Genomic DNA, 12,577 nt, shown 5'->3' with positions numbered 1-12,577 from the left:
TCCATTTCTCAGACTTTTAAGGGACATAGAACAAGTAAATAGGCATAAATTACTAATCTACTTTTGCTAAATTCCAAAGCAATGCCACTTTGTGGACTTCTGCTTCAGCAATTGGTTTCACATTAGTTGAGAAGATATCTGGGCTACAATTACCTGACTATAAAGACCCTGAATCCAGCCTCTGATTGGGTATGTACCATGCAGAGCTCATTCGTACAGTAAGTGGGTGAGGCAGGAACCAAGCTCACTGTGCTAGTCCAAATTAGTCATAGAATTTAAGCAATTACGTCACGTGCAATATGACAAAGTACTTATTTAATATATTTTATAGCAACACTGGTTGTATTTAAAAAAAAAAAAGATACAAAACTTTTCAAAAGGGTTATAGTCAGATCCCAGCTTTGTCTAAAGGTCTGCCCAGAAATGCATGTACTGTATAGATATGTGCACCTGGCTTAGTGCTTCTATTGTTCTGGGCAGGCAGGAAAAGGTAAAAAAGGAGGAGGAGGCTCCCACAATGGCATATATAATTAACATGTTTCTAAAGGCCTTAGAAGTGGGAGTTCCAGCCTGCTGCTTTTGCAGGAACATACTTCCTCCAGCGTTCTGCTTTATTGGCAAATAAATGTGCAGAGCACAGCATAGGCATAATACACAAACAGGATTCCACAGCAATGGACTCTCAATAATAGAAGATTCAAAGAGCAAGTTTTCAATGTATAATTTTGCATTGGAAGTTTTATATTTTGCATTCACTAATAAATGGAATCATCCTGTTTCTAAAGGTATGATTTATACTGGTTGAACATTATACTGGTTGAACTCGATGGACGTATGTCTTTTTTCAACCAAAATAACTATGTAACTGATGGTTGACATGGTACAAAACTATACTACAGTTACACAAATGATTTGTAAGGCAATATTATAAGGGAGTATAGTAAATGCAGTAATGCTGGACCCACCTCTGGGCTCTGCTGCTGCAGTGTGGCCAGTTCTCTCTGATAAAGCTCTTGAGCAAATGGATAGACGTCTGGCAGCTGGGCATCAGGGTTCATCAATTCCTGCACCGTCTCTTCAGCAACACCCTTTCTGATGGCAGCATTAATTCTAACTACCGCAGTCATTCCTGGGGGAAAGTTACACATAACAAAAATGTTAGTACATATCTGCTGCAGCAGGCTGATCACTTGAACACCAACTCCAGCCACATTTCTTATTATGGTTTTGGATGATCAGAACACAGGCACATTGTTATATCTGTCTGCATCCCTGTTTGAAAGAAATCCAGCCACTTCCGGTAGTTGTAACACTAAAAAGAATTTTACTTTCAAAAGGTTTCATTGGTTTTACAGCAAAAGGAGTGACTTTTTTTTTTAATGTTTCCACACAGCTGATCATGTGATGGGCACATAAAAGTACATAGGTATAAGTTTATAACACATATCACATGAACGGGTCAAATCATTTTTAATATATTTAGTTTGCCAACATTAGAAATTGCCCATTCTGATTACATGGTATTATTAAAGCCATGTACACACACAGCACTATCATTGTTTAAAACAAATGAGGACTGATGGATTGGTGATTCAGGCCCGGCCTCTACAAACAACAATTGCACACAGACTGCGAAAGGCAGAAACCAACAGTTCCCGGGGAGATCAATAACAATGGCAAATATTGCATTGTGAACAAGCGACCACAAGCAGAAATGAGGTTGCATAGTGAGTTGTCTACTGGAGAGGTTTAAGAGCTTGTGCTTCCAGAGCATGCACCCTCAGAGACACAGTCATTTGCCATATACTGATGCCTGTGCACACCTTTGAATATGGATGGTAGTTGGCTGAACAGACCCACTAGGATGGGTCAGTACATATATATGGCCAACTACCTATCTTTTTAGATTGTATAACACGTGGACTACCGATTGTCTGCCGATTCTTTGTCCTCGTTCATTGTAAATGATAATTGTCCAGTATGTGTATATAGATTATGACCTATGAATGGATTAATTTATGGTTGCTTACGTCTTTGTAACTGTTGAGCCAAGCCATTGGCAGAATCCAGTCCGGCCTGTAACTCCTCCTTCTGTAAGGGTCCGCTGAAGCCATTCTAAAGAAACATTCAAAGGAGAGTTAATGCAGTATGAATATACTAAACCAACAACACAACTTGCAAAACGTTATCGTTTCCACAGACTAACAAGAAGTAAAGGACAAATTCAGCCACTGGGAATTTCAGTATGGATTGGTTGAGGGGAGATAGGAGGCATGGTTCCCCACTGTACAAAGCAGTAAGGTTTAGTGCTACCATACACTGCAAAATGCCTGCAGTTTCCTCATACTATCAGTCATCAATGCCATACTGATATAAAAGGGTTGGAACCTTTACCAACCAATCAGATCTTAGTTTACTGGACACAGAATAGTTATAATTCACTTACTACGTAATATGTTGGCGCTCTATAAATAAGAATAATAGGGCCAATAGAGCTCAATTCCCATTGCTGTACATAGGAAGTGAAAGCTAATCTCTCTAGACTGATCTCAAACAAGAGGTACTTTAGCACATATTGCTGACAATTAATGCTAGCCATGAGAATAGTGCATTGCAGTTTTCTGTGTATAGAGATGTGTAATAAGACTAGTCAGAGCATCCATGGTGACCCTGTCCAGTGCTAAAAGTACTACAGTGGGCACATGACCATCAGAATTGGACCATGGAGCAGTGGAAATAGGTGAGGAGCAGTGGAAGTAGGTTCCTGATCGGATTAATCAAGTTCTCTTTAAAGGAATCATCAGGCAAAAAATTAGTTTCACTTACCTGGGGCTTCTACCAGCCCCATGCAGCCATCCTGTGCCCTCGTAAACACTCACTGCTGCTCCAGTCCCCCACCGCCAGCCAGTTTCGTTTTTGCCGACCTCGGAGTCGGCAGGCCGCATTGCGTACTTTTTTACGCATTCCCGCTGGTGCAGGAACATTAATACATACATTTTTACGCATTGCACCACTAACGCGTAAAAATGTATGTATTAATGTTCCTGCACTAGCAGGAACGTATAAAAAAGTACGCAATGCGGCCCGCCGACCCTGACGATTCCTTCAAGAATCATGTGGATGGTGGTATGCCTTTGCATGGTTTATATGTGGGATATGCTGGAATCAGATCAGATCATGGTGACACTACCTTGCAATTTACAGGACTTCTCCTGCTGATATCCTGGTGCCCGATATCACAGGACCTTGTGGAGTCCATGCCTCAACAGCTCATAGCTGTGGCACGAGGGGTACATACATAATATTTGGCAACTAGTTTTAATATTTTGGCTGATTGCTGTGTAAGGAAACCAACACATATATCCAGGCACATCACCTCAAGTTAGGACATTTAAATAATTTATTAAGGAGGTGCTAAAGGGGATGTGACCAGAAAAAAAAACAACAAACAGTTAACCCTTTGCACACTCACATGCAAATGTTCAAATCAATGCATTAACAGGAATCAATCATCCAGGCACCACTGCTATCCCTACAGCTAAGTTAAAAGCCGGGGTCTTAGTTACAAAAGAATGTATTTCCTTGCGTAGTCAATCTCATCATTGCGCAGAAGTACCCCAGTATTCGTAGGTGTCCTAACTCCGGCCCTGTAGCTCTGCTGGGCTGGTCTTCCATGCAACACCCCGTGTAACAATTTACCTGATCTATCCCATCAAAGAGGTGATATTCAGAACCTTTTCAACAGTTTAAGAAGTATTACATTCATTAAATTAATTTCTGTACAAAGGTAGATTTACACAAAGCCAGGTTGAAAAGCTGTAAATACCCCAGTGTGTAGAAGGGCTACAGGAGAATGCACATGGCTGTAAGGTCACCTAGCAATTGACTTCAGCTTGCAGGCAGCTGATTGGATGCTTATTTTGGGATGAAAAGATAAACATGTTTTGAAAACAAAGGATGTGCACAATAGCTTCTACAGTCAGCAGCCCCAGTGATTCCGGGCATCAAGTGACGAAGCTGCTGGGTGACCTCAGAAGTCTGTAGAAGCTGCATTGAAGGTATTTACACCTTTCAATACTAACTTTCAAGGTTCAGTTTCTGCACTTTTATGCAGATGTAAATTTTAACCTGTACTATTTCAGTAACTATAGCATTGCTTTTAAAACCAGCAGAAACCAGGTCAGTAAAAATAACACAGGCAATGATGGCATGATAGGAAAGAATGAGCTCAACTCTGGTTTTGGAGAGAGCGGAAAATATCCAATGCAACTATAATGCAGGGCTTGTGAAATGACTTTGTGCAAGGAGTTAACAGGTCACACATAAAAAGTTTCATTGACTCACGTCTAAAATACACACCCAAATTCCAGGCCTCAGCACAGAGTGCCTATTGTACTGTGTACCTATTTATAAGTCTCACCACACATACAGCAGCTATACATGCAACCATGGGCATGCAGGGCCCACACTTCTTTATGTCTGGGGAGTGCTGGCCATGCTTGGCTTGAAACAGATGTATAGGGAGAGCACAAATTGAAAGAAAGCACATCATCATACTGAGAAGAGACGCTCACAAGCCATTCTCTTTCGCACGGCTGACAAAACAAAACGACGTGCCAGAAACCGTGTCATCAAAGGACATCCGGATGAAATGGCGCCTATAAAACCCTGTGATCACAGCATAACATTAACAGAATTTGTGAGCACATGGAATCACCTGACAGAATAAACAACTCCAGGTTTTGTTTAGAGATTCAGGACACATGTTGGACACAGCACTGCACACAGAAAAAAAAATGTTCATTTACATACATTTTGCCAAACTGATCTTAATTTGATTTTAAATAGAAACTTAGTTTGATAATTTTTTTGTAAAGCTTAAGTAGATCTGAAGGGAACTAAAACAACAACAAAACAACAGATACTTACCTTAGGGAAACGTAAGGCTCTGAGTCCTAATGAGCCTTCCCATTCCTCTCACAGGGCTGGATCTCCAGTTCAAATCTCCAGCTGCAGGAGGCTTTGGAAGTCTTCAGGAGCCCGAGTGCTGCCAAAGACCGGCAGCTCCACACTGCACATATGCGAGTGCGTGAGATAGTAGACTCGCGCAAGGTCAATCTGGACCAGCCCATCTTCGGGAGCACTCAGGCTCCCAAAGAGTTCCGAAGCCTTGCACAGCAGCAGAGAGCAGTCTCCAACCAATCGAGGACCGTAGGAGGAAAGGGAAGGTACATTAGGACCCAGAGCCTTCCCTCTCCTTAGGTAAGTATCTGTTTGTTTGAAGGAGATTTAAAAACCAAACTCCATTTAATTTTGGGGGGAAAAGCTAAAATCAAAGTGATACTGAAGCGACCAGGGGAAGAAAGATGCTCTCCTATGGAGAGGGAAGGCTCTGGATCCTATAGAGCCTTCATGGTCCTCTCTCGGTTGTCCTCTGTCCAGGGCTGTCGCACTCATTGCAAGTATCCATCCAACTGGTCAAACATGCCTTTGGGAATCCTCAGAAGGCATCGAAAACACTTATGTCCCAGCGTGCTTCTGAAGACAGGCAGCTCTGTATTACATTATATTTCATGCGTAGTACGGAGCCACCAGTCTTCGGAAGCACTCCGGGACACCAGTGTTTCTGATGCATTCCGATTTCAAGGGCTTCCAGAGGTAGAAAATTCAACATTGCTGGTACGAGGACAACAGGAGACTACAAGAGAGGACCAGGAAGGCTCTATAGGTTACAGAGCCTTGTCCCCTCCATAGTTTAGCATCTTCCTTTTTTCCCCTTAGATTGCTTCAGTATTGCTTTAACAATCGAGCAGAAAATGTGTTACAGTCTCTCAACTCCTTGGTTCCTGCCTATCTGAACAGCAAGTATAACCTCAGAGACTCCTCCACAGTCAAGTCAGCATCATCCGTAGTATTCAAAGCTCTTATATTAGTTAAAAAGCAGCATGACAGTCATCATAATCAGCAACAGCAGCACTGTTACGGTCAACCGACCGTTCTCAAGCTGTATAGATTAAGGTCACCTTGCTATACACTGAACTTCTAACCTCAGAGACTCGCACTTGTTAGCTGGAACAGTACAGATATCTGGTCACTGATCAGGCCGCGGGAGGGGACTCTCCCCGCTGCCCCTGAAATTCCAAGCAGCGTTAAATACTATTCCCGCTTCGAGACGCAGGAACTCAGGACATGGAATTCGGGGTGCGATTATTGCTGTCAACCGATTTACATTGAAAATTCTACTGCACTGCTATAGCCGTAATAACATAACGTCTATGGTGGCACCCAAGTCAGGCGCTACGTTACTGTGAGCACGTGCTCAAATGACATGTCTCGTTGCTTGATCCACCAACAGCTACTGTGACAGAGCGGGGACCTTCTATACCTATTCTATTTAGCGCATCTGGACTGAAGTAAGGTCTGAGCATGTCCTGTAGAAAGAGGTACTCATGCATGGAGGAAGAAAAACCTGTGCACGAGTGACTTAGTTCTACCGGGTATATGCAGACCTTATTCGCACATGCCCAGTCCAGATATGCTTGTCAACAGCCAGTAGCGGGGTCAGAAGATGAAAAGAGACCTTGCACTGAAACAGTCGGTGCTACAAAGATCACGGAAGCCTCTAGACCAGCCAGAGCCTTCCAATGACCGAGGTAATTATCTTTTCACCCCTTTACTTCAGGTGTACTTCAAAGTGGCATAGCATTTTTGTATACAGTATACAAGTGTAGCAGCTCCTGGGGCTTTTTCAGTGTGATGCCTGAAGTTCTGATTTAAGATTCAGTGCTGGATGAATAAAAGCAATACAATAAATTCAGTATCTGTTTACAGCTATGTACACACATTGCATTTTCATTGCTGCGATAATTTTGTGTGCCAATCCAGCATGTGAAAAGGTCGCCCACTGATGCAGGCAGCCTCTCGCAATTAGCTGAGCCAGAAAATCTTTAACCAATGCTACTGTTGTGCCCACAGTGGGGAAACTCCCACCTTCCATACCCTCTTCATAAACCAGAACAAGGAGCTGGGCAGATAGAGGAAATGTCCTGGATGATACATTAAGGTGCACACACATGCACAATTTTACTTCAATTTGTGTTACTCACCAGGATCACACTCAACCCTCCTGGTAAAACTGAAGGGTCCCAATGCTGTAAAGATGACTTGCTAAGCAGCAGGTGCGTGCCCATACGTTGGCTTGATAGTGTACTGGATAAGCCTCTAACACTGGGAACCTGGGTTCGAAGCTCTTCCTGTTCAGTAAGCCAGTACCTATTCAGTAGGAGACCTTGGGCAAAGCTCCATAACACTGCTACTGCCTATAGAGTGCATCTCAGTGGTTGCAGCTCAGGCACTTGGGGTCCGCCAGGAGAAAAGCACAATATAAATGTTGTTTGTCTTGTCTAGGAAGAAGGGACAACAGCCTCGGGAACAACAGAGTGGCTTCAGTGAGCAGTGCAAGGAAGGCAAACCAGGACTCTGCCTCTAACTATCCCCGAATCATTAAGTAACCTCAGGGGACACCTGTACAGATGCTAGATTCTTGGCCAAGACATCCCAGACCAGCCACCTCAACACACACCTTAAACATCTATAATCTGCAGCATCATGAGAATATCACATTATCGGATTTCGTTTTGGGTAAAGTAAATAGGCTACATCTCTACAGTAAACAGTAACTCACCTCCACTTTCTGCTGCTTATCGCTCTGCAGTTGTTTGAAGTAAAGTTCAGCATTTTCTCTGTGTAACCCTCTCAGAGCAAGTGCTTGGCTATTCAGGGCATCAAACAAGACATGGGGGTTGCCAGACTCCAGTGCATAGTCCACATTTTCTATGGCTGCATGTGCTAAATACAGAAGAAGGTAAATAGTTGGCGATTCAGAACTAAGCAGTCACTAGAAGATCACAAAAAAAAATACATGATAGACTTAACTGAACATGGTATGCATGGCGTTCTTCTAAAAAAGTTAGGACTTTGGCGGTGTTTTCAGTCTAACTTTTCCTTAGAGCCACAAAAACCACCATGTGCTGCCTTCCTGTTTTTTTGCCCCGCCCCTTAGCTTGCGAGTGCTGTGTCACTCTATGTATCAGAAATACAGCGTGCCACAGCACTCGGCTGCAAGAGGACAATTTAAACTAAAACCCACAGCCGAGCTCATTCATTTTTAGAAGAAAGCCATGCATATCAGGTCTATTTTAGACTTTATAGTCTCTAAGTTATGGTGACTCAAAACCACCAGGATTTTAAGTAGACTAAAGCATAAACAAACCTAACAGTCCCGCAACTTACTCTGCAAATTACGATTTAGGCTAGTTTGCACTGGGCGCTTTGCTGATCGCCGACGATCAGCAAAAAGCAGTTTATTCACTGTACAGGAAAGCGATATAGGAGTGATTGCGTTTTGTGTTTCTATAACAGTGAAATGCAATCGCTCCAAAAATGCTGCATGCAGCATCAGCAAATCGCTAATTACTGGCGATTGCTACAGTGTGAACACTACCATTGACTTGTATTAGCAGCAGTATTTTGCTGATCACCAGTGATCAGCAAATCGCTGAAAAGTCGCCCAGTGTGAGCTAGCCCTTAGCTTTCATAAAAACAAAAGGTGATTGCATAGGATCACTTCCCTGTGAGAAATTAACACTTTTAGAAAATGGAACGACAAATTATTCTTTAACCTCTGTGGGCCAGGACTACTACATCTAGAATGATGGGTTTATTGTGTACCTATAGCCCTGAATTACACAGACGTAACATTCATAGCGTTCTTTTGGGGCACTTGCCCTCATCAGTGAAAGGTAAATATTTGAATGATTCTCTACATACCGTAGTGAAGCTTGGGGGAGCAGTGGATTAAAAGGAACTGAAAACATTACATAAGAAATCAATGCCCCAAGAGCCTTGCATATTACATTACTGGGGAACTTTCATGTGAAATAAACTTAAATGGTTAAAGAAGGCAATTTTAAATATAGCCAGCTCATAGAGTGAGTGCAGATGTGGTTTTAGACATTGTGATATGTGTTAGAACAGATGAACTAGCTACAGATACAGAGAAAATTCATGCAATAGCAGAGCTTGAATACTCACAGTTCACCTTGTTGACATTTCCTTGAATTTCTGCTTGTGTTAGCAGCTCCTCATACACATCCCGCTCCTCTCCTGCATTCTCTGTCGTTACCTGAATGCACAAAAGTGCAGGGAATTATTGTAGACAAACTATACTTTCTCCAGTGTCCCAGAATCTGGGAATTACTGCTACTGGTAGTTTATTTTTTATTTTTCAACATAGTTTTCCAAACACCATTTACTCAGAATCAGACAATAAAAATTAAAATAGGCCTAAACTAGGAACTAGTATACACCGAGGTTTGCTTTTTGTGTTTGATCTGTGCGTCTTAAACACTACTTTGAAAATCCTTCATTGCTCAAGTTTTTAATGAAATCCAATGGAAAAGTGGTAGAATTGCATTTGACTGGCAACTGCTTTGAGTTCCTTTTCCAAAAAAAAACCAAAAAAAAAAAACACCTTGCTAATTTCCTGCTTTTGAAACCCATTTCTTATAGTTTCATATTGAATTGTCTTACTGAGTGGTGTAAACCAAATGTTTTGTGCCAAGCAAATGGCGTGAAAACTTAAAAAGGAAACCAGAGATGAAGTAAATTAAAATATTTATACATACTTGAGGCTTCCTCCAGCCGCATCCGCATGGATCGCTCCCACGCCACCGTTCTCCGCCTTCTCCAGTTCCTGTGACTTTGGCCTGTCGAGGCCAGTCTGAGTGTGCGCGGTGCACTCTCTCCGGCAGGCGCAGTACTATTCTCCACTGGAAAGAGATCAGTGCGCTTGCGCAGACTTGCTGAACTTACGAGACCTGGTACAGAAGACGGCGGCGTGGGAGTGATCCGTACAGATGGGGCTGGAGGAAGCCCCAGGTATGTATAAAGCTTTCAATTTACTTCATCTCGGGTACACTTTAACTACAAATGAACTGTTAGGGAAACAGTAATGAGATAGCAACCCCGTAATGACATAAACCAGTGTTCCGGCATCATTGCGGTGCATGCATGGTGTGCAGCTACAGCAGAACACCACGTCTATTTCTGTGCGGGAGGGAGGAGGGACCAGGTCACAGCAGTCAATGTAGAGGCTTCTGGAGGGTGGGTTGGGGGGGGGTGGAACAAAAGGATGAGTCTTCGCTTAGGCGTTGGGGTTGCTAAAGATTTAGTGTGATGAGGGGAGGTGGAATACGGGGAGCAATACAATGCTAGAGGTGGAAGCAGATCGATATTCCATGGGATGTCAGACATCATCAGATAGACTATAGAGTAGTACATGGTGGTGCCCAAATAAGCCATTAAAGTCAGATACCGATCATATACCCGATATAAAGCCCATATAGTGTGTGGTGCACTTTACAGTAAACATTCAGTACTAGTGCGTGGGGTTGGCTGTTTGCTTATATGTACTCTATAGACTGGAGCCGGTTCACACTGGACGGATCAAAAACTCATCCGTGTAAGAACTGATCAGTTTTAATTGGGCATCAGTTTTTGATCAGCGATCCTTCATTCCGTTAGGGCAGCGTGAATGTGACGCTTTAATCTGGAAAAGACGCTCCGTCCCCAAACTTGCAGTCCGTTCAGTGGATTGGGCAATGTGAACAGATCCTATTGATTGACATAGGATCTGTTCACGTCCGGTCTATTAAAGGGAACCTTAAGAGGGATATGGATGTTTCCTTTTGAACAATACCAGTTGCATGGCAGCCCTGCTGATCTCTTTGGCTGGAGTAGTGGCTAAATCACACACCTGAAACAAGCATGCAGCTAATCCAGTCTGACTTCAGTCAGAGCACCTGATCTACATGCTTGTTCAGGGGCTGTGGCTAAAAGTATTACAGACACAGGATCAGCAGGAAAGTCAGGCAACTGGTATTATTTTAGAAGGAAAAATCCTTATCCTTCTCAGTTTAGGTTCCCTTTAAATGGACAGTTTTTTTATGCTAATGTGAACTAGGCCCAAGTACAGGGTTTGCTAGGGATGTAAGCATTGTGAAACATAATCTGGAAGTATAAGGGACAATATTCATGGAGAAGACCGTGTAAGCATAAAAATGTCGAGAAAGTTCTGTGACCATTATACAATCACTGATTCTCTATAAAGAGGGAGACGTTCCCTGCACTGAGAGTGCTTCAGTCAAATGTTGGCCTGTGGCGGGTCTGCAAAAGTCAAAGCTGACAGATCCATCCCGCCCGTCTCTCTCTGCAAGAGTTCTACCCATCTGTGGACGGCTCAAGGCAAAGGACAAGGATCACAGCTGCGTATCAAATTTATTCAAGAAAGCAGAAATTTACAATCTGAATATAAAGAGACTGGTTAACAAAAGCAAGTAATACAGTTATCACACATTTACCTACGTTGTATTACATTATGATGATTCACTCAGTTTCATTTAAAAAAAAAAAAAGGGGGGGGGGGTTGGGATTCCTGATACAGTTACAGGTTTATAATATTTGTAAACTGTGTATTTGAATATACAACATGGTACAAACTACCTACATTGTACACAAACTCTACTTCTGAGGCCCCAGAAATATAAAATGTAAAAAAATTAGCAAACACTAATCATAGAAGTTCTAATTTCTATGCTGTCCAAGTAAAAAACAGGATTGAACAGCACTTCTGCACAGAACATTGAGCTGCTTCACATACTTACCCGCTTCCTAGCATTGTTTGTTTTGTGTTGTTTGGCTTGGTAAAGCGTATCTTGATAAACAGTAGCCAGGGGTTCGCTCAAATTGACCAGCATGGCGTTTGGATTTTTGAGTGCGGTGAAGGTATCAGCAGGAACTTGTCGATCCACAGCTTCATTGATGGCAATTACAGCAGCATGCACTGAAGAAGAGCACAATAATTACCTTCATTTACAAGCAACGTTATGCATTAGTACCATGTTTCCCCGAAAATAAGAGTGTCTTATATAAAGTTTTGCTCCAAATGTTGTGCTAGGGCTTATTTTCAGGGGATGTCCTATTTCTATGTACACACAAGTTCCTGTGCTGTGTGTCCTCCTGCCTTTCCCACTGTGCCACCTCTTGTGTGCCCGTGTCCCCCTTGTACCTTTAGTGTCCTCATAGTGTCACCCTCTCTCTACCGGTGTTCTCCTCTATCCCCTATCCTCCCATGTAACCCTGTCTTCCTGGTGTCCCCCTGTGTCCTCTGATGTCCCCTGCATCCTCCTCTTATCCCCAGCTCAATGCTGCACTGTCCCCTGTGTCCTAGGTTATCCCCCTGCATCCTCTTCTTTCCCCCAGCACTATGCTGCTGTGTCCCCTGCTTCAGCCTATGAGGAAGAACAACTTGTTTCTATTGGAGCCGCAACTTGTACAGCAACTTGTTTCTCCTGGAGCCGATTGTCTCGCAGGTGGGACCATGGCTCCATTATTGCGCCAGTCACTGCACTTGCTAAGAAGCAGGTAGTGCAGTGATTGGCGCAATGATGGAGCCATGGTCCTGCCTGCGAGACAATCAGCTCTAGTAAAAACACAAGTTGCCATACTTTTTCCCCTT

At 43.0% G+C, this 12,577-nt stretch overlaps 1 protein-coding gene across 1 annotated transcript in view; it reads right to left on the bottom strand.

Annotated features, from left to right (window-relative positions):
- LOC137563182 (ras GTPase-activating-like protein IQGAP1) overlaps nucleotides 1–12,577 on the bottom strand; it is a 180,306-nt gene that overhangs the window by 63,031 nt on the left and 104,698 nt on the right. The window contains 5 exon segments of the mRNA XM_068275319.1: nucleotides 966–1,129; nucleotides 2,031–2,115; nucleotides 7,685–7,848; nucleotides 9,094–9,184; nucleotides 11,724–11,902. Coding sequence (XP_068131420.1) covers nucleotides 966–1,129; nucleotides 2,031–2,115; nucleotides 7,685–7,848; nucleotides 9,094–9,184; nucleotides 11,724–11,902 — 683 coding nt within the window.

This window comes from Hyperolius riggenbachi, chromosome 3 (assembly GCF_040937935.1).
Source record: "Hyperolius riggenbachi isolate aHypRig1 chromosome 3, aHypRig1.pri, whole genome shotgun sequence".
In the NCBI taxonomy this organism is placed as follows: Eukaryota; Metazoa; Chordata; class Amphibia; order Anura; family Hyperoliidae; genus Hyperolius; species Hyperolius riggenbachi.
This window is presented reverse-complemented; position numbering and strand designations above follow the sequence as displayed.